Source organism: Anabrus simplex, chromosome 1 (assembly GCF_040414725.1).
Source record: "Anabrus simplex isolate iqAnaSimp1 chromosome 1, ASM4041472v1, whole genome shotgun sequence".
NCBI lineage: Eukaryota > Metazoa > Arthropoda > Insecta > Orthoptera > Tettigoniidae > Anabrus > Anabrus simplex.
Window position 1 is genome coordinate 136,113,825 of NC_090265.1, and position 27,666 is coordinate 136,141,490.

The window sequence follows — 27,666 nt, forward strand, 5'->3', positions numbered from 1 at the left end:
ACAAAACATAAAAGTCGTACCTTTTTCTATATTCAGTGTATGCATAATATAAATATTTTGACTCAAACATGTTTACATTTTAATTTCAATATATATAGTTTCAGATTACATTTCAGTCATACCTTGCACTAGAATTTTAAATACCGGGAGAGTTGGTCGTGCGGTAGGGCCGCGCAGCTGTGAGCTTGCATCCGGAAGATAGTGGGTTCGAACCCCACTGTCGGCAGCCCTGAAGATGGTTTTCCGTGATTTCCCATTTTCACATCAGCCAGCACATTAATTAAGGCCACGGCCAATTCCTTCCCACTCCTAGCCCTTTCCTATCCTACCGTCGCCATAAGACCTAACTGTGTCGGTGCGACGTAAAACAAATAGGAAAAACGAAGAAGAATTTTAAATAAAAATTCAGTGAGGGAAAAGTATTTTGAGTAAATACATTGTAAACTGTTCATTGCTCAGGTAACAACACTTCATACGTTGGCCTTACCGTCATAACAGTAATGGTTCTTACTTGTCAGTGTTTAAATGTTAAAGTTCAGATTATCTTGGATAAAAATGTGTTGTGTTGCTGTCATATAGCAAATACGTCTCCGCCTAAAGTATTACTGAATGAAAGAAAATTTAGGGGTAAAAAATACCCGATTAGCGTGATTAACTTCCACCTCCGGAGGCCCAGGTTCGATTCCTGGCCCTCCCACGAAATTTCAAAAGTGGCACGAAGGCTGGAACGGGGTCCACTCAGACTTGAAAGGTCAACTGAGTAGAGGGGGATAAATTCCCACCTCAGCCATCCTCGAAGTGGTTTTCCATAGTTTCCCACTTCTCCTCCAGTCAAATGCGGAGATGGTACCTAACTTAAGGCCACGGCCGCTTCCTTCTCTCTTCCTTGTATATGCCTTCCAATCTTCCCATCCCCAACACAAGGCCCCTGTACAGCATAGCAGTTGCGACTGCCTGGGCGAGGTACTGGTCATCCTTCCCAGTTGTATCCCCCGACCCGAAGTCTCACGCTCCATGATACTACCCTAGGGGTTGTAGGGGTGGGATCCCTCGCTGAGTTCGAGGGAAAAGCCAACCCTGGAGGGGTAAACAGATTAAGAAAGAAAGAAAGAAGGAAAGAAAGAAAGAAAGAAAGAAAGAAAGGAGACAAATACCCGAAATAGAAACGGAAAACTTAGATGAAAGTGCTAACTCTTTGAGCCACTCCGTAGTTTTGGCCTAGTCTACAGAGAATTCGTGAAATAGTGGTATCACTTTGCTATTTTTTTTCTTGTTCGAAATAAAAAAAAGGCACACAGTTAAAGAAAAGCAAATCACTACACCATAAGAAAACGAAGTAGTGCATAAATTAAAATTCTTGTTTAGGTCGAAGTTACAGCGAGAAATCACTTTAAGCCACTCATTACATTTGTCCTTGTTTGCAGAAAATTTCTGCTCGAAGTACAAAAAGGCGCACAATAATGTCACAAATTCCAAGATTTGTAAACACAATTTAAAAAATATAATAACCACACAACACAATAAAAAAGTAAACTCACTAGCGCATAACTATCAGCTCTCAATATCAAGCCAACAAGCACCTCATTGCGAACACATTGCCAACATTTACGACAGCAAAACAATATAAATAAAACTGGAAATGCGACAATTTACGGTATACATCTTTCCGTCAGTGACTAGGAGGCCAGCGCTCCAGCGGCATTACGGTGAAACTTTCCAATTGCAGCTTTATGCTGGGCTTCACAGGCGATTGTCAAGGCCGGTATAAGGAGCGCGGTGATGCAAACTTTGTGGTAATCCATGCGACAGATACGGTTTCACGTAATGAAATATAAGCGCAGAGAAATGCCTGTGACGACATTCTGTGAAAGTGCTTAAGATTTAAGATAATGTATTCTACTTATGCACATTGTGTGAAATGAAATTAAATTAAACCGTAGTACTTTGATGTTCAGTGTTTATATAGTTGGAATATTTTAAATTGATTCATTCTTATTTATTAATAGATACAGAAAGTAAAAGTAACCTGACTTAAAAGGGATGAAATGGCTTTTAGTGCCGGGAGTGTCCGAGGGCAAGTTCGGCTTCCCAGATGCAGGTCTTTTGATTTGACTACCGTAGGCGACCTGCGCGTCGTGATGAGGATGCCACGACGATGAAGACGGCACTTACACCCAGCCCCCGTGCCAGCGAAATTAACCAATTAAGGTTAAAATTCCCGACCCTGCCAGGAATCGAACAAGGGGACCCCTGTAGCCAAAGGCCAGCACGCTAACCATTTAGCCATGGAGCCGGACACTGAAAAGGGATAATCATGGGAAACATTTGAGGACGTACTCCGTGTACTGTACAGGAAATGGACAATCAATCATCACATTTTATTATTCATTTCAAATATTTTACATCGAGTCCCGCGTAGACAGGAGGAAATGCTGGAGCTGGTCGTCATCATCAGTCGTTAAACTCATTGAGCAAAGTGAAGTATGTGTAAGAGCCTCTCAGGATCTGTGAATAAAGAACTAACATGACATTCTTGTACATATGACCTTCCAAGCAGTGAGAGCTGGACTGTAAAAAATTGAAAACACTTTACCTTTAAAATTGTCATCTCACAAAAATACCATAATATAGAATTGTGCGATTACTTTAATGTAACACTCCTGAAAATTTCCTACAAATATTTCGCAATGGTTTAAAGAAAAAGGATAAGTGATTCGTTCAAGCTGATAAGAATAGGGCTATTACGGACTTCTTTACGTCTAAATGAAAGGGATTAAATTACATTTTTGTTGTTAGGAAACTTAATTTACAGCACAGAAAAGAAAACCTACAACCTGTTTTCCAGTCAATGACAAGGTCAGGGATGGAATGAATGAAGCCCCCATCTTGCGGCGAGGATAGGATTTGTGCCGGCTGCCGAAGCCTGTCGCACTCCTCTCAGACAATGATCAATGACTAACAGATGAAATGATAGAGGAGAGTGTTGCTGGAATGAAAGATGACAGGGATAACTGGAGTACCCGCCCGCCTCCGCTTTGTCCAGCACAAATCTCACATGGAGTGACTGGGATTTGAACCACGGGACCCACGGTCAGAGGCCGACGCCTAGAGCGCAGAACTGGTATATGTCTCTTTGACAACATATTATTAACAAGTTTATAATTCGTTAACGCATCCGTATATGATATTCGTATTTGTTTTTAATGGGCGTTTCTGCTTTTCATTTAGATACATGGAACATGAAGATATATTAACGTGTTTGTATTAAACATGTCGTTCTGTGTTAAATAACGTAGACTATTTTGTTTCAGTTCCTATGATTACATATTAAGTTTATATTATAAGCTAGTACTTTGCTATGGCTTTATACTGAAGGTTCTCTTTCTTTCTTTCTTTCTTTCTTTCTTTCTTTCTTTCTTTCTTTCTTTCTTTCCTTCTTTTTTAATCCGTTTATCATCCCGGGTGTGCTTTTCTCTCGGACTCAGCGAGGGATTCCCCCTCTATCGCCTCAACGACAGTGTCCTGGCCGTGAGACTCTGGGTCGGGGATACAACTCGGGTAGAAGGTGGCCTGATCTCCTATGCTGAACAGGGGCCTTATGGTTGGATGGGGAGATTGGGAGGAATAGGCAAGGAAGAGGGAAGGAAGTGGTCGTGGCCTTTAGGTAGGTACCATCCCGAAATTTTCCTGGAGGAGAAGTGTGAAAAAACGGAAAACCACTTCGAGGATGGCTGAGGTGGGAATCGAACGCCCCTCTACTCAGTTGACCTCCCGAGGCTGAGTGAACCCCGTTCCAATCCTCGTACCACGTTTCAAATTTCGTGGCAAAGCCGGAAATCGAACCCGGGTCTCCAGTGGTGGCAGCTAGGCACACAAACCAGTACACCACGGAGGCGGACGGGTTCTCTTTTTAAGATATATATTTTGGAGATCGTTCTGATGTTGGATCCTGCAGAATACACCTTTAGTAGTTCGTACCGCAAACAGTTTTAGAGGAATAAATATTACTATTTTCGAGACTAACTACTATTTAAATCGCCTGGGGTGTGACGTTTCAGAATATTTCTTAATGAACATCTGGGACATACAACCGACTATCCTGTGAAATTTCAACTTCGTATGTGAAACGGTGTCGAAAGTGAATAATTTTGTTTTCAGAGCAAACCCTTAATGCTTATCATATTCAGTATCTAGGACATAAAATATCTCACTAACGTTACAAGACTAATATTTAGTTCTTAGTTGTCAATAAGGAAAAATATTATGGATGATAAATTAATTTTTGTGATATTTAGGAGTATATGTTTAACTAATTATTATATGTATACTATTTTCTTATTTAAATTGTGTAAAAGTGTGTCATAATAAATGGTTTGGCATAACAGCAGACTTCATAGGCTGAGCCCCGCCATATAACAAAGGTACTAAACTAAACTAAACTAAACGAAACGAAACGAAACGAAACGAAACGAAACGAAACGAAACGAAACGAAACGAAACGAAACGAAACGAAACGAAACGAAACGAAACTAAACTATCACATGAAATTTCAACATAGTACATCAAACGACTTCGGAGGGATGAATTTTTGTGTTCGGGCCTCAATCCACATTTAACTGTCTGAAAGGTGAATTTTTCAAATCATGCCGTATTTAACATATAGAGCATTAAAAAGCAGCTAAAACCGAAAAACCAAACCCCATGGCACCATAGCCCCGAAAGGGCATGGCCTACCAAGCGACCGCTGCTCAGCCCGAAGGCCTGCAGATAATGAGTTGTATGTTGTCAGCATGACGAATCCTCTCGACCGTTATTCTTGGCTTTCTAGACCAGGACCACCATCTCACCTTCAGGTAGCTCCTCCATTTTAATCACCTAGGCTGAGCGGACTTCGAACCAGCCCTCAGATCCACGTAAAAATCCCTGATCTGGCCGGGAATCGAGCCCGGGACCTCCTGGTAAGAGGCACGCAAGCTGCGCTTACACCGCGGGGCCGGCTATAATAGAGCAACTACTTCGTATTATGTGAAATTTCAGCTTTGTAGAACGAACGGTTTCCAATAAATTAATATTTTTGTTTTCGGGTTTTAACCCCCATTTCAAGTTTTTTTTTAATGAGCATCTAACACGTAAAGGCAATCATCGTATGAAACTTGAACTTCCAGATAAGGCGATTATTCAGTGGGTTTTCGCTGAAGAGTCGTTTCATATTCTCACCTCTAACATATTGACATTGACATGCATGGTTTCTAAGCAATCATGACTAACTAACCTTCTTAACGAGATAGAACTATTATTTAAATTTCAATTGGTGGGATATCCCAGTGGCAATGCTTTCTTATAGTAGTACACCAACGAAATTAAAACATAAATTACGTAACAATAACAAAGAAATGGCAAAGAATTATATGAAAATAAAATATTACCTACATGAATTTATATAAAAATAAGGAAGTTCATGATAGGAGAGAAGAGAATAAAATACAACAACATCAAAACAAGGAAGAATACATGACTGATAATTATATACGAGTTGTGTTATTTGATTATTGAAATCAATCCCATAGAAAGTCATAAGAAACTTACTTAAAATACGTCCTTACGTTTAGTATTACATAACTATAAGTCACTCAGAAATTCACCCAAAATTTACAAAATAAAAATAAAAATATTTTAGTGTGTTAACTGCAACATAATCAGGTACAAATTCACATATGATTTAAATATTACCATTTTATTAACAGTAAGATTTACAGTAGAACGAGAGGTACAATGACTTAGTTCTAGCTTAAAATTGTAAATATATTACTATCACCACCTAGAGGGTTACACACTCCCTCTGGCTAAGTAAGGACACTATTTATGACCCACTATTCATTCTACTATGAATGTTACATCGTCCATTGGTACATATTTGTTTTTCTGCTTCATTTACTTAAAGTCTGTCATAGAGAGAATCAGTAAGGGCTGGGTGATGTCAAATTTAGTTAGGTAAATGCGGAAACATTACAGAGGAAATACACTATTGCTATCTATCCACAAGTATCGGCCAGATTTTCTGCACTCAAAGTTCAACTGTCGACCAGAAAAGTCAATTATTCAAGGAAGGTAAAAGGTAGAGCACAGAAAAATACATCGTAAATATTAGTGTTTAAATCGGGGAAGTGATACTCGGAATGTATTACCTGCAGCAGAGTCAGAGCCTTATTTCAACTGTTGAAATGTCTCAAGAAAATACTTTATATCCAGACATTTTTTTTGTAAATATACAAATTGGTTAGCCAGGACGAACGATATTTTGTGCGTATTTCCGCTAATAATTTTGTTGATAATTAAAGAAAATAAAGGAGACAACTGGCTGATTAGACAAAAGGGCTTGTAAAGAACGCTTCTTTTAATAATTCCTCATTTTAGCAGGCTAAAATGGAATAAAAATGTAACATTCTCTCCACAATGTGGGAGGGGGGCCCCTAATCGCCGCTACTGTCTCCACTCGTCATTTAGGGTACGAACGTGACCTGTCACTATGAAAGAGGAGAAATGAGATTGCCACTGGAGAAAGCGCGGACTCTTCGATATTTCATTCTCAAATTAAATCATCGTTCCTATGAGGGTCACATAAGTGTGACTACATGGTATATCATCATCTTCCTTGTAGCCTCGGACTTCACTCATCCAAGTTCTACTTGTCACGCTGCTTCTGGGATAACTTGCCTGGTGACCATGATAGTTTTTTTTTTAATGCTATTTGTTCGGGGCGTCGGCCTAGCAAGATGTTTTGCCCCTACTTGCACCATACAGTATGTGAGGAACCTGCGTGTATTTTGTAAATGGCGAAATTGTAAAGTGTTGAATGTGAGGAAAGGAACGTTAAGGACGACACAAACACCCAGTCCCCAGGCCATGGATATTAATCATTTACAATTAAAAACCCCTGATCCGGCAGGTACCGGACGACCATGATCGTTAAGGCGTCAAGTTTTTATTGTCTGACACCGTGGTTAGCTGGTTCGACTCCCATTGGTGGAATATTGGCCATCGGGGTAGAAGGAGTGGCGGTATACAATTTCTAGTTTGTGTGTCAAAATCCTGGATTCACTTCCAGACCTGAGGTTATGTGATACTTTTGATGGTGTTTCATTCGTCGGATGATGAAATTAATCCTCGAGTAGATCCCTTGGTATTATTCAATGGGGATAGGCTATGTGGCCACACGGATTTTCACTCTCTTCTTAATCATCATCGTCGTCATAACCACCACCATCACACACCCTGATGCACAGGTCACCCGTGAGTGTCAACGTCCACCAGACCTCTCCGGAGGCCACATGACATCATAACTTCAAGGATTGGAATCATTAAACGCCAACCTTACTTACCGATGCAAACGTTGCGAGAGAAAGCGGCATGAACTTCCCCATGGTGACTTTTGAGGGTCTCTGGCTACGTGTCATGATAATCCTTACAGATCTTTTCAGCTCCAGACTTCCTTCATACCAGGGACTGGAGTATGCCGAAGTTCCCACAGCTTCACTCTACAACATATCGGAGAAGTTATTTTGAAGTACATTTATTTCAATATTTCTCGTATACAACTAGCACATTAAAGATACAAATATTTGAAACAGATATATGTACAAATTGCAATGGTAATGAAGGTTTGTGCGCTTCCACTGGCATAACGAGCAACAAACGGTGTCATTTATGATCAACAGAACTTCGGGAGTAGTAAAGTGTTGTGTTTTTGGACACTTGCGTTTATGGCGTTTATCAACGAACTGTCGGACTAAATTCGAAGTGAATACAGATTGTTTGTGAAAGATTACATAATATACAGAAAATCCAAACGCTGACGGTAATAGCTTATTACAAGTCAAAACTAAACGTTCTGCATAAGTGGGCGCTTGATAACAATATAAAAATATATCACGAAAATTAAGCCTCAGAAGAATAAGGAAGAAACATAGGCAAGAGGAGTTTCAATACTCTCTTGGATCGTGAAGGAAAGTGACCCACGAAAATACAAAGGAATCCACGCAAAAAGAGATTTTAAATGAGACCCTTCATTATATGAAAAAATAATGAAATGGCGCATGACTCTTAGTACTGGGAGTGTTCGAGGACATGTTTGGTTCGCCATGTGCAGGTCTTTTGATTTGACGCCCGTTATCGTCCTGCGTATCGTGATGAAATGTTGATGAAAACGACGCATACACCTAGCCACAGCAGAATTAAGCAATGATGGTTAAAATTCCCGACCCTGCTGGAAAACGAACCAGCGACCCTTGTAACCAAAGGCCAGCACACTAACCATTTAGCCATGGAGATGGGTAGGTATGAAATGCAAATGATAAAAGTGTCAGCAGCTCCCAGGTGAAGACGCTGGCCTAACTATCACTCGTGATGTCCTGCACCAAACAGGGTGCATGAATGAAGCGAAAGTCTGCGAAGTTCGTGTTTAATGATTTCAGTCCTGGAAGTAGTGTGACAAGTATGATAGAATAACTTAGATGGGAGACTCTGGAGGCTAGAAGGAAAAGAGCACGTGTACACTGCCTATACGAATAAGCCAGCGTGCGGAGATCTGAATAGTCGACTAGGAATGGCCTGTGACATAAGCGATAATTCCTTCTTCTTCTTCTCCTTCTTCTTCTTCTTCTTCGTGGAACTGTAGATCCGAACCTATCGACTTCTTCAGCCGATTGAAGTGACTCTTAGACTAACAGTGAACCTGATTTTTGTCAGCAAACTGTTGATGGAAATTGATCTGAAGGACTTTGGCTTTATAACGCTGTTCGTAATGGTATTGTTGACGATTATGGTGATGACGATAACGACGAAAACACAGGTAGTGGTGGTGATATATTTTTTGAGTTTTCGGTGAAAGGGGAAGAAATGAGACAAGGTTCATATGTGACACATGTAACCGAAAATCTTGACGTGTGTTTTAAGAAGTACCGCACATTTGTCAGAGTTAGGCCCAGTGGCGGCTGGTGCAGAAAATCAGTTGTGTGCTGTAACCCATCCCCACTCCAAAAAAGATATTTAGAAACATACTGGTATGCGGCTTTCAAGAGGCTCTCAACTGAGTTTTCCACACTGAACAAACACGCAAAAAAACCAACACATATACAAATTCCTCATAAAAATGATAAAACTATATAATTAAACACACAATAACACCCACAATGGCAAAATATTCACGAACTCAAACACTTGGTGTGAGCGCGCAAGAACAGAACTTCCCAATGTTACCAACAACATTGAAATAAAACCAGCAACGTCGTAATGCAAAATTACATGTTATGTTTTTATAATAGCATTCATAAAATAGACAATTTTAATTAAAGAAAATCACAACATCATGTCCTTTTTTGACAACATAAAAAGTACAATTTTTATATTTCATCGATTTACAAATGTGGCTATGGAATAGGCAAGTTGGTAGTATTCTATCCTCTTTGGTATTAAAAGACCTGGCAGGAACAGCTCTACAGTACTTTGTTTTCCCGTTTGCTTCGAGCGATCCCCTCTTAAGTACTACCGCTGAGTCAAGAGGGTGCCAGCTGCCACGTTCTCATATCGGTCATAATGCAAGTGTGACTAGCGCTAGTGCTGCCTCTCTGTGGTCGAACGAAGAATCGCTGTGAAGTGATGTCTTGGCTGTTGTTTTCACAGCCTGTCGGAACACATTCTCTTTGTATCGGAGAGGTTCGGCACGCATGCGCAAAAGACAGAGTTCTTGGTTTCTGGCTAAAAGCTTGCTGAGCTGTGATCGAACAGCAGCCGGCGTGGAGCGCACCAATAATTAACTGGATGTGAGGGGAGTTGAATAATTGCCTATTCTTTGGCTGACGTCTTTTTCAAGGCACTGTATTTGATTGTAGATAATATTTTTAAACTAATTTATTTTTCCAAAAGGCAGTGTGCTGCAGCACTTCAGCACATAAGGTACGGCCGCCCCTGCTTAGGCTGTAAGTATTGAGAAATAGCATTGTAAACAAAATTGTATCTTCCTTTAGAATAACGACAGTGGGATAGGAAGCAAATTTCACCCAATAAATAAGAGTGAAAAGCTTGAGAACTAGGAATTTAAACTTGAGTGATAATCATTAAAGAACCTTTAACGGCGGTGACAGAACTGTACAGTCGACCAATGGCTTTGTGTCTGTGTTCTACGATATTCTCGGTAAGGAACTGTAAGCCAAATCTCCAAACGTTTGAACCCTTCTCGGGCAAAAGACTCACGCCAAAACGAACTCTATGTGAGAGATTTCTAATGATTTGAACATTTTATATTGGTACTCCAAATTTGCATAGCACTGTCCACTTGTCTTAGAGACTTTATACACTGACTGACAGAGCAAATGCAACACCAAGAGGGAGTGGTTCGAAAGGGATGAAAGTTGGGGAAAAAACAGAGACGGCACGGACGAATAATTGATGTTTATTTCAAACCGATATGCAGGTTACACAATGCGCACGGCATCGACTCAAGTAGGATGTAGGACCACCGCGAGCGGCGATGCACGCAGAAACACGTCGAGGTACAGAGTCAATAAGAGTGCGGATGGTGTCCTGAGGGATGGTTCTCCATTCTCTGTCAACCATTTGCCACAGTTGGTCGTCCGTACGAGGCTGGGGCAGAGTTTGCAAACGGCGTCCAATGAGATCCCACACGTGTTCGATTGGTGAGAGATCCGGAGAGTACGCTGGCCACGGAAGCATCTGTACACCTCGTAGAGCCTGTTGGGAGATGCGAGCAGTGTGTGGGCGGGCATTATCCTGCTAAAACAGAGCATTGGGCAGCCCCTGAAGGTACGGGAGTGCCACCGGCCGCAGCACATGCTGCACGTAGCGGTGGGCATTTAACGTGCCTTGAATACGCACTAGAGGTGACGTGGAATCATACGCAATAGCGCCCCAAACCATGATGCCGCGTTGTCTAGCGGTAGGGCGCTCCACAGTTACTGCCGGATTTGACCTTTCTCCACGCCGACGCCACACTCGTCTGCGGTGACTATCACTGACAGAACAGAAGCGTCACTCATCGGAGAACACGACGTTCCGCCATTCCCTCATCCAAGTCGCTCTAGCCCGGCACCATGCCAGGCGTGCACGTCTATGCTGTGGAGTCAATGGTAGTCTTCTGAGCGGACGCCGGGAGTGCAGGCCTCCTTCAACCAATCGACGGGAAATTGTTCTGGTCGATATTGGAACAGCCAGGGTGTCTTGCACATGCTGAAGAATGGCGGTTGACTTGGCGTGCGGGGCTGCCACCGCTTGGCGGCGGATGCGCCGATCCTCGCGTGCTGACGTCACTCGGGCTGCGCCTGGACCCCTCGCACGTGCACATGTCCCTGCGCCAACCATCTTCGCCACAGGCGCTGCACCGTGGACACATTCCTATGGGTATAGGCTGCGATTTGACGAAGCGACCAACCTGCCCTTCTCAGCCCGATCACCACACCCCTCGTAAAGTCGTCTGTCTGCTGGAAATGCCTCCGTTGACGGTGGCCTGGCATTCTTAGCTATACACGTGTCCTGTGGCACACGACAACACGTTTTACAATGACTGTCGGCTGAGAAATCACGGTACGAAGTGGGCCATTCGCCAACGCCGTGTCCCATTTATCGTTCGCTACGTGCGCAGCACAGCGGCGCATTTCACATCATGAGCATACCTCAGTGACGTCAGTCTACCCTGCAATTGGCATAAAGTTCTGACCACTCCTTCTTGGTGTTGCATTTGCTCTGTCAGTCAGTGTATTTATCATGCACCATATATTATATTGGCCTACCTTCAGATTTAATCGAAAATCATATTTAAACAAGACAAAAATATGGATCCTTACCTCAGTCATAATCTTGTCACCAAAGTAGCAATACATTCCCAGTTGCAACATTTCACTCGCTAGGAACGCTGACATTCCAATCGGCCTGATGCCTCCCGTCGGGAACTGCAACGCAAGTGAAGAATGTTAATTACCGTAGGAATTCTGAGGACTTGCACATGTCAACAGATACAACTCTAATAATTCGCTAATACATATCGCATCAACTCGGAAAATTATCTACCATGACTACGCGTAGGAAGCTCACATTTACATCGTATTGTAACCCAACAGCAAACTTACGTGCAATATGTGATTCAGCAGAGTAATGAACGAACACAACCAGAGAAATGTCTCCGCAGTGAGCCGAATTATTGCCTATTATTGGAGAAAGCATTAATTTTTATTTGCTAGTGGCTTTACGTCGCACCGGCACAGATTGGTCTTATGGCGACGATGGGAGAGGAAAGGCCTAGGAGTGGGAAGGAAGCGGCCGTGGCCTTAATTAAGGTACAGCCCCAGCATTTGCCAGGTGTGAAAATGCGAAACCACGGAAAAAATCATCAGGGCTGCCGACAGTGGGACTCGAACCCAGTATCTCCCGGATGCAAGCTCACAGCCGCCAACTCGCCCGGTAAAACGCATTAAGCCACGTATCTGGACTCCTCTGGGACAAAGACGTTATAAACGGATGTCACTATCAGTAATGACTGCAGACATCTGTGCTGACTTCTTTTCTCATGTAGAATACCTGGCTAAATACTCGCAATATGCAGAGAACACAGTGACAATTATATCAAACTACACAGAACTGTCAATACTAATACAATGCATGTAAAAACTTCAATCTGGAACCGGCCTTCGGTAGTTTTTGTTCTGATGTAATTTCCTAGGTTCTGAACATTTTTTGTCACATCCAATCTACACCTACACATTTTCATAGTACTTTGAGGAAGTTCCAAGGTACGAGTTCTTCATTTCCTCTTCAGACATTTATTCGGGACTGGAATTCAGTGATTGGGCCCTAGACTACGTGTATACAGGCCTATGCATAAATATATGTTACCTGTATAATTATCTGTAAATTATTAATGTGTTGACTGACTTCATGCTACGAGTGAGTCAGTACAGAAGCTGTACCACTTTAATCCATAGAAATAATAATAATAATAATAATAATAATAATAATAATAATAATAATAATGTCCGCCTCTGTAGTGTGGTGGTTAGTGTGATTACCTGCCACCCCCCGGAGGCCTGGGTTCGATTCCCGGGTCTGCCACGAAATTTGAAAAGTGGCATGAGAGCTGGATTGGGATCCACTCAGCCTCCGGAGGTTAACTGAGTAGAGGGGTTTCGATTCCCTCATCGGCCATCCTTAAAACGCTTTTCCGTGGTTTCCCACTTCTCCTCCAGGCAAATGCCGGAATGGTACCTAACTTAATGCCACGACCGCTTCGTTCCCTCTTCCTCGTCTATCTCTTCCGATTTTCCCATCCCCCTACAAGGCACCTGCTCAGAATAGCAGAATGCCTGGGCCAGCCAGTGGTCCTCCTTCGCAGTTGTATCCCCCGGCCCAAAGTCTGACTCTCCAGGACACTGCCTGAGGCGGTAGAGGTGGAATCCCTCGCTGAGTCCGAGGGAAAAGCCAACCCTGGAGGGTAAATGGATTAAGAAATAATAATAATAATAATAATAATAATAATAATAATAATAATAATAATAATAATAATAATAATAATAATATGTGAGTTATATTACTTCATTTCAATTGCTTTAGACTTAAAGAGACACCAAGATGTCGGTTCCTATGGTAAATTTTTTAATACGCTAGAGGCAAACAACGCGAAGTTGTTGCATTTGGACTCTCTCAATGCCATAGACTTAGCCGGGAACGAGCTCGCTCTCTTGAGAACAGAAGCAATACTACTAATTAACTGTTGCACTGAGTTCGACTAAGAATAATGACATCAGTTCTAGTTAATTGTAGCTAACACTATCTTCATTGTGGTGTATAATAAAACGTAATTAGAGACGTTATTGGGTAAGAATCTCTAGACGTACGAGAAGCTATTAACGAAACAGTGAAGACGGCAGTGGAAAATGAAATATTGCTGAGAGAGTTCTGTGACAGAAGAGTGTAAAGTGCCCTCTGGAGTCAACATATCTAACCAGCGATTAAATCCAAGATTAAGATTTCCTTACACTGAAAGAGGGGAGTAAATGGTGAAAGAGAATGGTGAATGAATGAATGAATGAATGAAGGAAGGAAGGAAGGAAGGAAGGAAGGAAGGAAGGAAGGAAGGAAGGTATAAGTGACTCCTTGGGTTTTGTTAAGACGCACTCATACTGTTCAATGATCAAAACGTGTTTTGTACAACGTCATAACTAAAGCCCGGAAGTTTAGGCAACGCAAACATACCGGAGCGGGCATCAAGTATAATAATATCCCGGATAAAAGTTGTGCTTTGACATTTACACAAACAACAGGGGCTTCGCCAGTTAGAAACCCCTAGAAGTTATGCTACTCCCATTACATTAGCGAAGAGGGAGCAAGACGACATTGCCTACACATCCGGTTCTAGTCGTAAAATTGACTTCTAGGCACGTCTGGTAAAATATGTTGCATTGTCTTTACTTCGTACAGGGTGTCCAAAAAGTAACCGAGCAGTAGAAATAAGACATTTTAAATTTGAAGTGCTACTCACGGCAGTGAAATTTTCTCAACACCGAGCTCGATAGCTGCAGTCGCTAAAGTGCGGCCAGTATCCAGTATTCGGGAGATAGTAGGTTCTAACCCCACTGTCGGCAGCCCTGAAAATGGTTTTCCGTGGTTTCCCATTTTCACACCAGCCAAATGCTGGGGCTGTACCTTAATTAAGGCCACGGCCGCTTCCTTGCCACTCCCAGCTCTTCCCTGTCCCATCGTCGCCATAAGACCTGTCTGTGTCGGCGCGACGTAAAGCAACTAGCAAAAAAAAATTTCTCAACAAGAGGTATTGGAATTGTCGTTCTGCGACCTGCAGACACGTCTGCGTACGACTCTGAACATTGCTGAACACTTTCTTCCCCACCTTGTTGGAACCAGCTCTCTTGAATCTCTCACTCATAAAGTGGGGTCAAGACAGTTTCCAGAATTTCAGTTCGGAAGAAAATTGCCGCAATAATACGGTGCCGAAGGCATTTCCTTCCAATCGTTAGGATTGTCTGTGCTTCAGACAATAATGTATAACGGGTGATTGTTTGGTCCGCCCTGTCAATATATTATTAATATTTGAATAATTTATACGTACATGTTTCGGGAGCCTTAACTCCCTTCGTCAGCGTATTTACATCAAAATCTACCTTACCCAAGTCTCAAGATACATCTTATCATATTACATTAAGCATTGTCCTGTATAACCTCAACTCTAGAACACTATATGTACACTTTGCGTTTTTGTATAATAATGCCTGTTGTAACCCAACACGTAAGACATGGAACATATTTAAAAACACTCTTGAATTGTCCACTCATTCCTCCTATCCTTTACACTCATACAACGTGTATCATCACCCTGGATGGATCCATTAGCTGAGTCAGCCACTGATAAAATGTTACTTGTCACTGCTTGTATTGTTGCTGCCACTATAAAGCTACCATCTTACCGTCCAATTTGACATCCTTTGAAGTTAATACCCTTATAGGTTGCATTGATATGTTCATCGTTGTATACATATTAAAAATTTTAGCCATGCATGTGCCGTCAGGGCAGATGACGTTTGCTCGATTGTTGCAGGACCGGACTTTTTGAATCAGAGCGGAACAAACCTCCCGTTATATTTCTGCAAATGCTCCTCTAGTAGTGAAATGACAAAGCGTAGGAAATCTATCCGCTTGCCGGCCGGCCACTAACAGAAAGAGTGTTTTTAAATATGTTCCATGTCTTAAGTTTTGGGTTACATCATGCATTATTGTACAAAAACGCAAAGTGTACATATAGTGTTCCAGAGTTGAGGTTATACAGGACAATGCTTAATGTAATATGGTAAGATGTTGTATCTTGAGACTTGGGTAAGGTAGATTTTGATGTAAATACGCTGACGAAGGGAGTTAAGGCTCCCGAAACATGTACGTATAAAATATTTAAATATTAATAATATATTGACAGGGCGGACCAAACAATCAACCGTTGTACATTATTGTTATTACGAGTCAATACGGACCAATTAAGGACGGATATGGTCAAGTTTGTCGACTTTATGCTCCAGACGCGATTGTTCTGACTCTTAATGCCATTCCTAACTTTTCTCGACACCTCACAGTTAATTTTTGGACAGTGTGTATATCTTTCAAACGCATTATACTTCTTTACCTGTTGAAGAGCTTATACGTTCATTATAGGTAGAGTTACCCTGCAGTTGTGAGGGTTGGATCATGGAGCAAAGATGAGGCTACTGCTATTCCGTGTTGTTTATATTGAACCCATAATTCTACGGTGAGAAAAATTTTCATTTTTCTCAAATATTTATTTGGTATTCAGAAACTACTGTATGTTTGAGGGCAGCCATTTTTGCGCTCCTACGAGCCCCGATGTCGCGTGGTAAGGTTCTTCCTCACGGCGAGCTCGTGAATTGCCGGGACACCTCGGTGGGACTCGAGTGCCCGACAATTCTTTAAAGTCGTGGAATTCTGCACAACGAGGGATTTTGACAATATAGTAAATAATGAAATAAATAAGCAAAATTATTCATACACCCTCTGTGAAGTTAGTGACACCAGGGAAAATTTTAAAGGCAGTTAAGCCCAAGTACATGGTAGCGTGAGATCAGCGAGCCAGTTACACGTGCCAAGGTCATGGAAGGAAGAAAACGCGCGAAACGCACGGGCAGAAACAATTTATTCCCCGTGTTGTGAGTGTAGAAAAATTATAAAATTAACATCGAACATAAGTGCAAGTCTGTCCGGAGTCCTGGGACAAGTCTTATCAAAATCGGTTTATTAGAAGCAAAATTGGCAAATTACACAACCAAGCCTCATAGAGGGGATAGCGTCCTTCCGGAAATTATAAAAGAAACCCCCCCACCGTAGATTTTTCAGTGTCGATCTGGAACTTGGAGCCGCGGGAGCTTGTGCCCGTCGTCATTAGAAATTCGCGCCAGATTGACCGACAAATATCTAAATACATGTTCGTGGCTAAGGTCCATATATTTGGTTAAGGAGAGAAAGTGATTGGAGAAGTTCTGAACGTTTGCAGACGAACTGAGAAGGTGTAGGCTGGATAATATACACAGCAGATTTTATATTTTATCATTTCATGTACTCTTGTAAGTGAAGAGGGTCTGGGGGAAGCTACACAGAGGAGTTCTGCTCCCTTTATCGGTTGAACACCTGTTCTTATTGAAACAACGGAGAGAGAAACCACTCTGAGAAAGCATCAGAGAGTTGTAGTCGACTGCAGGACGAGGGAAGTTCGTGGTGCAAGTTACAGAGAAAGTGCATTATTTATATGGTAATTTTAATATCGTGTGTGTGAAGGGTAGTGTTTGGATGAGTGATATTTTGAAGATGAAAATGTTATCTGTGAAAATGAGTGGCTAAGTACGAGGTTTGCTGGTGAGGATGTAACCAGAATGCTGAGAATGTCACCAGTGTGCAGGTCTGTCTAATTTATATTATGTTGTAGTTAGTTAGTTACTGTCTGTCCTAACCAACGTTTCCAGATGATTGTCGGGTCGATATTCGTAATTATCAGGCGAGAGGCGTTGTAAATTTTGATCAGCGTGTGAAAATTTCAGTGTGTAAAATTCATGTCAAGAACGGTAAAATGCGACGCTTAAAATTTTGTGTTGAGATGAGATATCATTCAAAGTGCGGTTTGTGAACGTTATAAGTGTAAATTTGTCGTGGCGAATATCTTAATCTCAGGTGTCAGTTGCATTCAGAAATGCTGGTCGATAATAATAATAATAATAATAATAATAATAATAATAATAATAATAATAATAATAATGCCTACCGCGGGATAAGGAAATTCTTCTCTGTTAAATTGCATTTAACCAGTTATATTTACAAGGATCGTAAGCATATTTAGATAATGTCAATAAAAATTTGTTAGAGTCACAGTTATTAATGGGAAGGAAATTTTGAGACATCGTGTATACCAGTGTTGCGAAAGGTCGATGTGTGCTCTTGGACTCTCGAGGTTCGAAAGTTGTAATAATAGTAAAGTAAGAGATGTGTTTAATAATGGTTGTCGTTTTCACCAGGGGATCGAAGTATGAAAAAGGGTCTTGAAGGAAAAGGGATTGAGAGCGATGGATTTATATGTACGTGGAGATGAGAGAGAAGGGATACCGCTGGAATAAAGCGATGAGAAAGTGTGTTGAAGGAAGCTGTATTTTTGTAGAGGAAGTATTTAGGAAACAGGCTGTGTAGTGACAGGCTGTATTGTTTCCGTGATCAATCCGAATTTGAGACGACTATGGTGTGAAGCCTTGCAAATTTATAGAACGATTCCAAGTGAAAACGACTCTAGTAAAATGTAAAGTCTGGGTAGTAAACATCCAGTGATTTTTGATAAGATAATGAGCGGCCTCAAGGATTAACGAGCACTTTGGACACACGGTTGGGTTATATGGAATTTGTTCACTGGAGAAGTCATTGATAAGATGGTTGGAATTGATGATAGGCGATCTGAGAATTTCGAATGCGGTGGTGATGATTATTATTTTGAAGGCATCCACTAAAAGGGTAAACGTGTGTTGGGAATTTTTATTTGCTTCCCTAACACTTCAGTGCATAGGCTGAGATTGTGTTCGAGGTGGAGAATCGTTCGTCACGTCTATTTATTTTTGAATTCACATATTATAATGAGGTAGACACTTACTGTATTTTTCGAGAGGTAGATATTTACTGTATTTCGACTTGCATTCCTTTGATAATAGAGACGTTGGTTCCGTCGTGTGGTATTTGTCTGACCGAATTTAGTGTTGAATATCAGAGTTTGTTGGAAATTGCTGTTCGCCTGATATATTAAGGGAGGCGTATTACGACCCACTTTGACGCCCGACGATAGGTTTAGGACGTCACATGTTATTCTTGGAGTCACTGATGATGAGACGTCCTAGGTCACGCCCGACGACAGAATTTGGAAGGCATAATGTACATATGATTAGGGTTAGGGTGTACAGATTTCAAGTGAGCCCGACGATAGGTCTGGGATGGTAGCTGTACACACTCAAGCCTCAGTTTAGATATTTCTTTGTTTTGTTTCTTGAAGCGGTGTGGGGAAAGGTAGCATTTACAATACGATATGATTTTATGACGAGGGTCAATGCGGAGCTCTCCATTGAGATAACGGGACTGCTATCAGAGAAGTGAGGGCTGTCCAAGTGTTGGATATCGGCTCGACATAGATTAAATGTTTTTACTGTAATTCTTCGTGCGTGCTAAGCGTTAATGACTTCGAGATGTTAATTTATTTTTACGGACTTTATTGTTTTCTCGTTTTAACGTCCGTTCTCGTTTGATAGTGTGCATATTGACACTTAGGGTATTAGAGTGAGACTTGAGTTGCGAATGCGGTTTCGATTCGTCAGCCAGTATTTTATTTCATTTTCATCTTGTCATACTTTCATTTTTATTCATAGTTAACGTAAGTAAGTAATCACTTTATAGTAGTGTGTTGGGACAGACAGTAGATAGAGAGATCTGTACTGGTAGCATTGTTTCAAGGGAAAGAATTCCTTAAAATTGTAGTAAATTTTAGCGTGGACTGGTAAATTTATTAAGCATAACAAACCCATTTCTAACCTGAAAATCGATTCGATAATAATACTTTTCAAGTGACTTTCCACTTTTCAATTAACTTCAGTGTTTGGCATTTCTTCTAAATGCATGATTAGTAAGTGTTTCCTGCATTTCGCAGTTTTGTTCCTTTAGAACGGTCTAACGTAAGATCCTCCCGGATGCTGTTGTTGTTGGTTCCTTCCGAACACCTGTTTGGGTGATGCACAGTTAGCATCGGGATTATCTTATCACTTAAGGGTGTCATGAATGACAAATACATGGTGGAATTTTATTTCAATAGTGAATGATGCTGTTAACTTGTAGTGAACACCATGCTTTCCCATAATATTTCGCAACCTATCCAAAGCAACTGATAGTCAGTTTGGTTCGATTAAGGGTCCATTCGGCGGATGTTCCGTATCCGTGAAGGGTATTTGACTGGTGGATAACCTTAATTGAGAGGAAATCAGGCGTTCTACTTGTTGAAAGTCAGATTTTCCACGGATCGTGTGGATTAACTCTCAGTTCTTGTTTGGAATAATAGGTGCCCGGTTTTCAGGTCTTCCCCTTTTCAGTTTTTCAGTTTCGCTGTCCACTAACATAATAGCTTCTTTGAAGTAAATCTTCGGCATTGTAAGAAACAAATTGACGTTATGTAATGTGACTGTGTTTGAAACATTCAAAATCAATAACTTATAGTTTATTTATTTTTTCGCAAGAATGCCTATTAAATTAATTATGTTATCGTGCTATTTCAGTTTAATAAAAGTTAGTAAGCACATTTTTGCTCCTCATTTCAAGTAGTTAGGCTTTCTTCTGAACCCCATCGTTTGGTTAAGATCGTGACCGAATTTATTCCCGCAACGACCCATGATTTAAGAGTTCTAAATTGTTCTACTGTAGCAGCCGTGGCCGACCAACGATGGAATGGTAAGTTCAAGGGTTCAGTATTACGGCAATGCCACGACACACGCTTTCAGCAGCAGATCGAATCCGAATAGTGACTTCAACGCACCAAGTTGGTATAACACATGTCGAGGTAGCTGGCATGATACGCTACCTTTAAAGTTTCTTGGGTGTGGAAGAATTTCCAGTAGATATGTGACATAGCTAACAGGCCTCGGATAGGTCGAGCACACAAAACAATTGCTGAAGAAGACCGGCACATCCGTATTTCTGGCAGATACTGTAAGTATTACAGTTGCTGCAACCACCTGATGGAGGGAAGTCCAAGGGGCTACAGAGGTCAACATGTGTATGCAAACTGTTTGGATAACAAAAATATCTATATCATACAGTGAAAAAACAAAAACAAAAACCAAACCAAACCAAACCAAACCAAACCAAACCAAACCAAACCAAACCAAACCAAACCAAACCAAACCAAACCAAACCAAACCAAACCAAAACAAAACAAAACAAAACAAAACAAAACAAAACAAAACAAAACAAAACAAAACAAAACAAAACAAAACAAAACACAAAAAACAAAAAACAAAAAACAAAAAACAAAAAACAAAAAGCAAAACAAAACAAAACAAAACAAAAAGAAATTTAAATATCTACAGCATAGGGCTTCGTTCTGGAAGACCAATAATAGTCCTCTGTTTCAATCGTCGTCCCAGAGCTGAGCGTGTCAGATGGGCAAGAAGGAATGAAAACTGAATGCGGATGCAATGGATCCAAACGCTGTTGCGCATTGTACTGGACATAGTTGACAACAGTAATCATGTCTGGAGGGCCAATGGTCAGCGAATGAATAGCGATTTCCCAGAAAGAATGTGATGTAGCACTCTTTCGGAGAGCAAATATAATGGGTCACCCCTCACCACTAGTTCACATCCAGAGGAGTATGAACGCACAAAATTATGAGAACACCATCCACAAGCTTTTGTTGCATTGGAGCAGGTCTCATTTTAATGGCTTATAATGCTCGTGCTAACGACACCAACTCTCTGAATATGTAATTCGAAATACTTGGTATACAAATAATGATCTGGCCAGCATCGTCTCCTGATATGAATTGCGCAGAACATTCGTGGACATTTCTGAAAAGAGTAATTGATAAAAAGTTCTCAAGTACCACAAACCTTACAGGATCTCATAATATCATAACCGCTGTCTTACAGGACTGGGACAATTTTCCACAAGAAGATATGTTTAATGTTTCCACACTTGTCTGAGTTCTTAGAAATGGATTTTATTTTGGTTTAAGGATTCAGCGAGTTCTTGAAATTTAACTGAATAGAATTTGAAACTCGGTTTTTTCCTTAGTTGAATCGTTATATTATCTCAAGTATATATCATTATTTGTTTGTTTGGTTGGTTGGTTGGTTGTTTTGCTTTGCACTGTTATTGATATAGAGCTTTCGTTATGTTTTTATCTAGAAATGAGAAGTTTTCTAATATGCAATTCTTTATCAATGTAGTTAGTTTTGTTTTACGAACTTACCACTACCAACTGAAATGCAGTAATGCACAGAACGGATGAAGCGACGAAGAACTGAGTCAGCATGATGGGGTTCAGAAGTTTCTCCAGACGATCAAGATAGCTGAAATGTAAAACAAAAAGTGAGATAAAAATTTGAGATTGAAATTTACATTTTGCTATGCAATAGATCTGACAACCCAGTAAATGGTCTAAGAGACATCTCATGAGAAAGGCAGGAATGCATGGGGATTCCAGAGGCTAATATGAGTATAGATTGTTTTCATGTTAAAGAAAAATAATTTCAGGAGAATAACGAATGACGAAACGTTTCTATAGCATTGCATGTTCAGTGAGGCTCATTTTCTATCAATCCGAAATTTTCGGATTTAAGAAAATTGGAATTTCTGAGACTGAAAATGTTGTTACTAGTTTCTAAATGCAGTTCTTCTGACTACCCTGTTAACATACAATAGATACGTGATCAGATTACTACACGAAAGCCTCATTTATATTTATCAGCTTTGCAAATATAACCTTAAAACGCAATATTGATGAAATATCTGCATGTTTGCAAACCAAGAGATCATTCCTTCCCACCATTAAACTCGCTATTCCTTTCTTATCAGCCTATCTCCCTGTAAAGATAATTATTAAAATGAATTACAAATACTATTTTTCACCTACTCAATACAAAGTTGTTACAATTTCAAATGGTTTGTATAAAAATTTACGCTATAAAAGGACATGTTTCGACCTTACTGGAGGTCATCTTCAGCTTAAAGAGTACTAAACAAGATATACATATAAACCAGTGGTACAAAAAAACAAGATAAAAAAATATTACTCAGATACTCTGAAACTCAATGTTTGAAAACGTTTATCGTTCTTCAATCTTGTAGTCGTGAAATGAAAACCTTGTTTGAACAAAATGTTATGAATAAAAATAGATTAACCGGAAGAGTTCTTGGAAATTTATAGGGCTGTATTCATTAAATCGTCAAGTGTTTCCTGTTGTTTTCAATTCCGGAACAGAGTACAAGATTTAAACTCCATGATTTCTTTATGAAGAGTGACAATATTAACCAAAAATTCAGTTTTCTTCCAGCCCCGTGCGTGTATGGTTCAAGGCGGGTTGATGTTGGCCTTAATTTTTATCTTGTTATTTCTATGCCACTATTTATGTTTATGTCTTGTTTTTTAGTAATATTTAAGCTGAAGATGACCTCTAGTAAGGTCTAAACATGTCCTTTTATAATGTAATGTTATATACAAACTGAATGAATTGGTAACAACTTTATATTGAATACGCAGAAATATTTTATTTCTATTTCATTTTAAAAATTGTGTTTACAATCAAGTCAATACGGAACAGTTAATGAAATTTATTAAATGTAATAGCGTATCTCCATGTCAGAGTGTGGATGTTAACAACTAGTAGATGGCCCTCCCATCTTTCAAATGGGATGAACAGTCGTGTAGGCCAGATTTTTTCAATTAATTTTCCGCGCGGTCGGAATTAATGGTAATATTGCAAGAATAAGAGCTCTGGAGTTCAAATATTTAGTTGAGTAGGAGAGGTGCTGATTAATGCATATAATAATCGCTAAAGAAAGTAAATACGGTATATACGAGGGGATGTCAATAAGTATTTGCAATTTTGCTCTCATTATTTTTAGGTTGGCTATATGGCGTCGAGTGTTCGCCAACCGCCGGATGGCACCGTTCTCTACGTCTGTGGTAGATTTCAGCGTTATCAGATTAGTACAGCTTGTGCTGTTGCGACGTAAAGATGGCCGCACTACTCTCTGTTTGCACCAAGGAAGAATAGCGTTGTGTAATAAGTTTTTTTGGTGTTGTGATGGTGTACCAGGAGCCGTAAATTCATAGAACATTCAATCATCTCTTTTTCAGGATCATATCCCGCACTTGTTCAATGTTGGCATCAGTTACGGCTGCAGATGGACGCCCGGATCTTTCCTCATCCGTCATGCTCGTGCGATCCCTTTTGACAAGTTCAATCCAGTGATAAACACTTCGGTGTATCAAAACGTTGCCCCTGTATTGTGCTAAAATTCTTATATGAATTTCCGCTCGTGGTACACCTTCAGACCACAAAAACCGGATTACGGAACGCTCTTCTTCCTTGGTGCAAACAGAGAGCAGCGCGGCCATCTTTACGTCGCAACAGCGCAAGCTGTACTGATCTGATAACGCTGAAACCTACCATAAGTCTAGCCTATTAACTGGGCATGACGAATATATACGTACTCGTCTTTTACCGCGAATAGCTCCTGGGTATGACGAGCTACTTTGCTGCGTCGTGTATTGTCGTCTTAACTGATGTCCTTCCCGCCCTTCGAGAGCAAATACCACATGACACGCTTCTTGAAGCTTATTTGTTTTTATTTTACAACTGTGCGGTGCTACTTGTCCGCAGTAGGCCAAATATGGCAGCAACTAGTTCAAAGCGTAAGTTCCAAACGCTCGAAGATGACGAGGTTATTCAACATTTAGAGAATGATTGTGACGATTTATCTTCTCAGAAATCCAGAGATGAGTGGTTTGATACAGATTAAGGTCTGATAGTCAAAGTGGTTCAGAGAATGAGAATGAATAACATGGTGAACAACATGACGACTCGGATGATGGCGAAGTCTAGACATGTTTCAACCTTTCCCGCCACGCGGTGTTTCACGTCAGAAATTCCTATTTTCTGGTGCTAGTGGTGTAAATGTGGACTTCGACGATGAATCCAATGTGTTGGAATATTTTTAACAGTTCATAGGTGATGATATGTTTCAACTTATTGCCGAACAGACCAATGTGTATGCTAAACAGATTTTAGAAGCCCATATGAACTTGAAACCACGGTCATGAGCGAGAGATTGGATGAATACAAATCCAACTGAGATAAAAACTCTACTTGGACTTCTAATGCTGCAGGGGATAGTTAATAAGCTAGAAAAAGGATGTACTTCTCAAATCGGGAAAGTATCGCAACCCCTTACTTTTCGAAAATTATCTCTGAGACAAATAACTGCAGTTCTAGTGCGGTAAATGGCGTAACTGACGGTGAAGTTAATGTTAAATCTTTCAAAATGTCACTAGCATGATGTGTAATTCGTAAATACGGTATTCCTTTCTTTTATTTGTTTTAAAAACACTCAAATTTCAACCAGGTAAATGACCTTGCAGTTAATGAAAAATGGTTCAGAATGTCACATGCGTGATACGATATCTATAAATACTCCTTGCTTTTAATTGTTTCAACTTTCGACTGTAAAATATGGGCGAAACTCTCAAATTATAACCAGGTAGATGACCTTGCAGTTAATGTAAAATGGTTGAACATTTCTCTAACATTAAAATTAATTAATTAAAACTCCTTTATTTTACTATTACTAACTTTTCTGCCTATCCTAGCGTGTAACAACAATCTGCTGAAAAAAATACACAGGGCAGGTTGCACCAAGCACATCAATAATAACCAGTTAAGAGGCTAGACAACAGTGCCATCTAGCGGCTGGTGTGCACACAATGCCACAGAGCCAACCTAAAGACAATTAGAGCAAAATTGCAGATACTTACTGACTTGCCCTCGTATTATAATATTTTGCTAGGGGTTTAACGTCGCAATAACACATCGAATGTTTTCGGCGACACAAGGATGAGAAAGGAATAGGACTGGGATGGTAGCGTCTGTGGCTTTAATTAAGGTACAGCCGCAGCTTTTGCCTTGTGGGAAAATGGGAAACCACGCAAAACCATCTTCAGGGCTCTCGACAGTGGAGTTTGAACCCACTATCTCCCGAATGTAAGCTCACACGTGCGTGCCCCTAACCGCACGGCCAATTCAGTAATATAAATAACAAATTATTATTATTATTATTATTATTATTATTATTATTATTATTATTATTATTATTATTATTATTGTTGTTGTATTAAGCCAACAAGGGCAGGAGATGGGAAGAAGCGGCAAGATCTAGGAAGCTGGACAAAAAGAATACATTTTGAAGACATTTCTTCTTTCTCAGCAGGTTCTCCTGTAACTCTCCAATTACGTTCAGTAGAACTATTTCATACATCGAGGTCTCAACATAATACCCTATGACACACTTACGTGAGCAGTGTTTGGTGATGCCGGACACAGGCTGACAGGTCTTCTTTCTTCTTCACGCCCTCAAGACTGTCTCTCAATATGAGCAACTGGCCGCGAGCATGTACTAAAAGTGCAATCAAGAAGTTATCGCACGCTGGAATTAGCACAATATGGATCATCCCTATACTGCTGTGGTAACAGTACATGAGCCAAAAGACGAGACTCGAACTTGTGTCCACTCCTGGGGTAACCATCGTCAGAGGCAATCTCCACTCGAGCGTCGAGTTGCCACTATGCGTTAGTATTTGCTCGGTCGATATCTGAAGGAAGAAAACTATACACACTACAACCAGGAACCCAAAAATGTATGTCAGAAACTTCGCCTCCTTTTCACGGCTTGCCACGATGGCTTTGTATTTAGAATTACTCTTTTGGTCGTCAGAATAAAAGTGATTCTTCACCAACTGAATTAAGAAGTCATAGTCCTTTTCGTACATAACAAAGCTGAGTAGCTTTTGTCCGTTCACGATGTACACACTCAAGAGACTTACACACTCGGTGATAATCAGAATGTCGTTGTATGCTATGTATAGCTGATTGGCCATTGAGATGTAGACAATGATATACATCGTAAACAGATAGGCTGTAAAGAACGACAGTCGACCAATACAGCCCTTCTCTGGCCATACACCCATCTTCCTGAGCAACCTAATATTAAAGTCAAGGTAGGGTGGTTCACCACCAGATTTTGAAGGATTCATTCTGCTCATTCTTTCCGTGCAAGGACAACTCTTATAGTGACTGCAAATTCTGCTCGCCGAATGTTGTATTTGCAAGTTCCCTGCGAAGCTGTACTGTTAGTAGCCCCAGTGACTCTATAAGAGACAGAATATTAGCTAATCCCTATAGAATTCTGTTAATTCTGACGGGAGCACTTACACAAATAGAGCGTAGAGGAAAAACAAACGAGCAGCATAATGAGCCGAATAATTAAACAGGATCACTCAAGTGTGTCTAATAACATATTCATAAAGGACTAATTCTGCCCAATGCAACATGCAGTGAACTAATTATATTCCTGTATTCAAGATATCGAAGAATAGATCAGCCCCCTCTCTCAATATGGTCACCGTCTGGGCGTTAAGAAGATGGAATACCCTGAGACGAATTCAAGAGATGGTTCCCATCCATACTTAAAACAGGAAACTTGAAATGTGTAGGATCTCGCCTGAGGATCAATGACGGCATGCGGTATGAAATTCCGCAAGAAAAATGTTACCTGGATGTGGGGCAAGGAAGTTACAGCTGTATTTTGTGAGAAAAGAATACCACTTCATCTCAAGTCGGATGTGATTGACCGAGCTCGATAGCTGCAGTCGCTTAAGTGCGGCCAGTATGCAGTAATCGGGAGATAATGGGTTCGAGCCCCACTGTCGGCAGCTCTGAAGATGGTTTTCCGTGGTTTCCCATTTTCACACCAGGCAAATGCCGGGGCTGTACCTTAATTAAGGCCACGGCCGCTTCCTTC

General features: G+C 40.6%; 1 protein-coding gene across 1 annotated transcript in view; it reads right to left on the minus strand.

The window, feature by feature from the left end:
- Positions 1–2,377: 2,377 nt before the first annotated feature.
- Positions 2,378–27,666, minus strand: part of LOC137497480 (odorant receptor 67c-like) — a 96,039-nt gene continuing 70,750 nt past the window's right edge. Inside the window, exons 2-5 of the mRNA XM_068225742.1 lie at positions 22,058–22,157; positions 11,856–11,960; positions 7,380–7,535; positions 2,378–2,505 (exon numbers count right to left, since the gene is read on the minus strand). Coding sequence (XP_068081843.1) covers positions 2,452–2,505; positions 7,380–7,535; positions 11,856–11,960; positions 22,058–22,120 — 378 coding nt within the window. The 5' untranslated portion in view covers positions 22,121–22,157 and the 3' untranslated portion in view covers positions 2,378–2,451. The remainder of the gene's footprint in view (positions 2,506–7,379; positions 7,536–11,855; positions 11,961–22,057; positions 22,158–27,666) is intronic.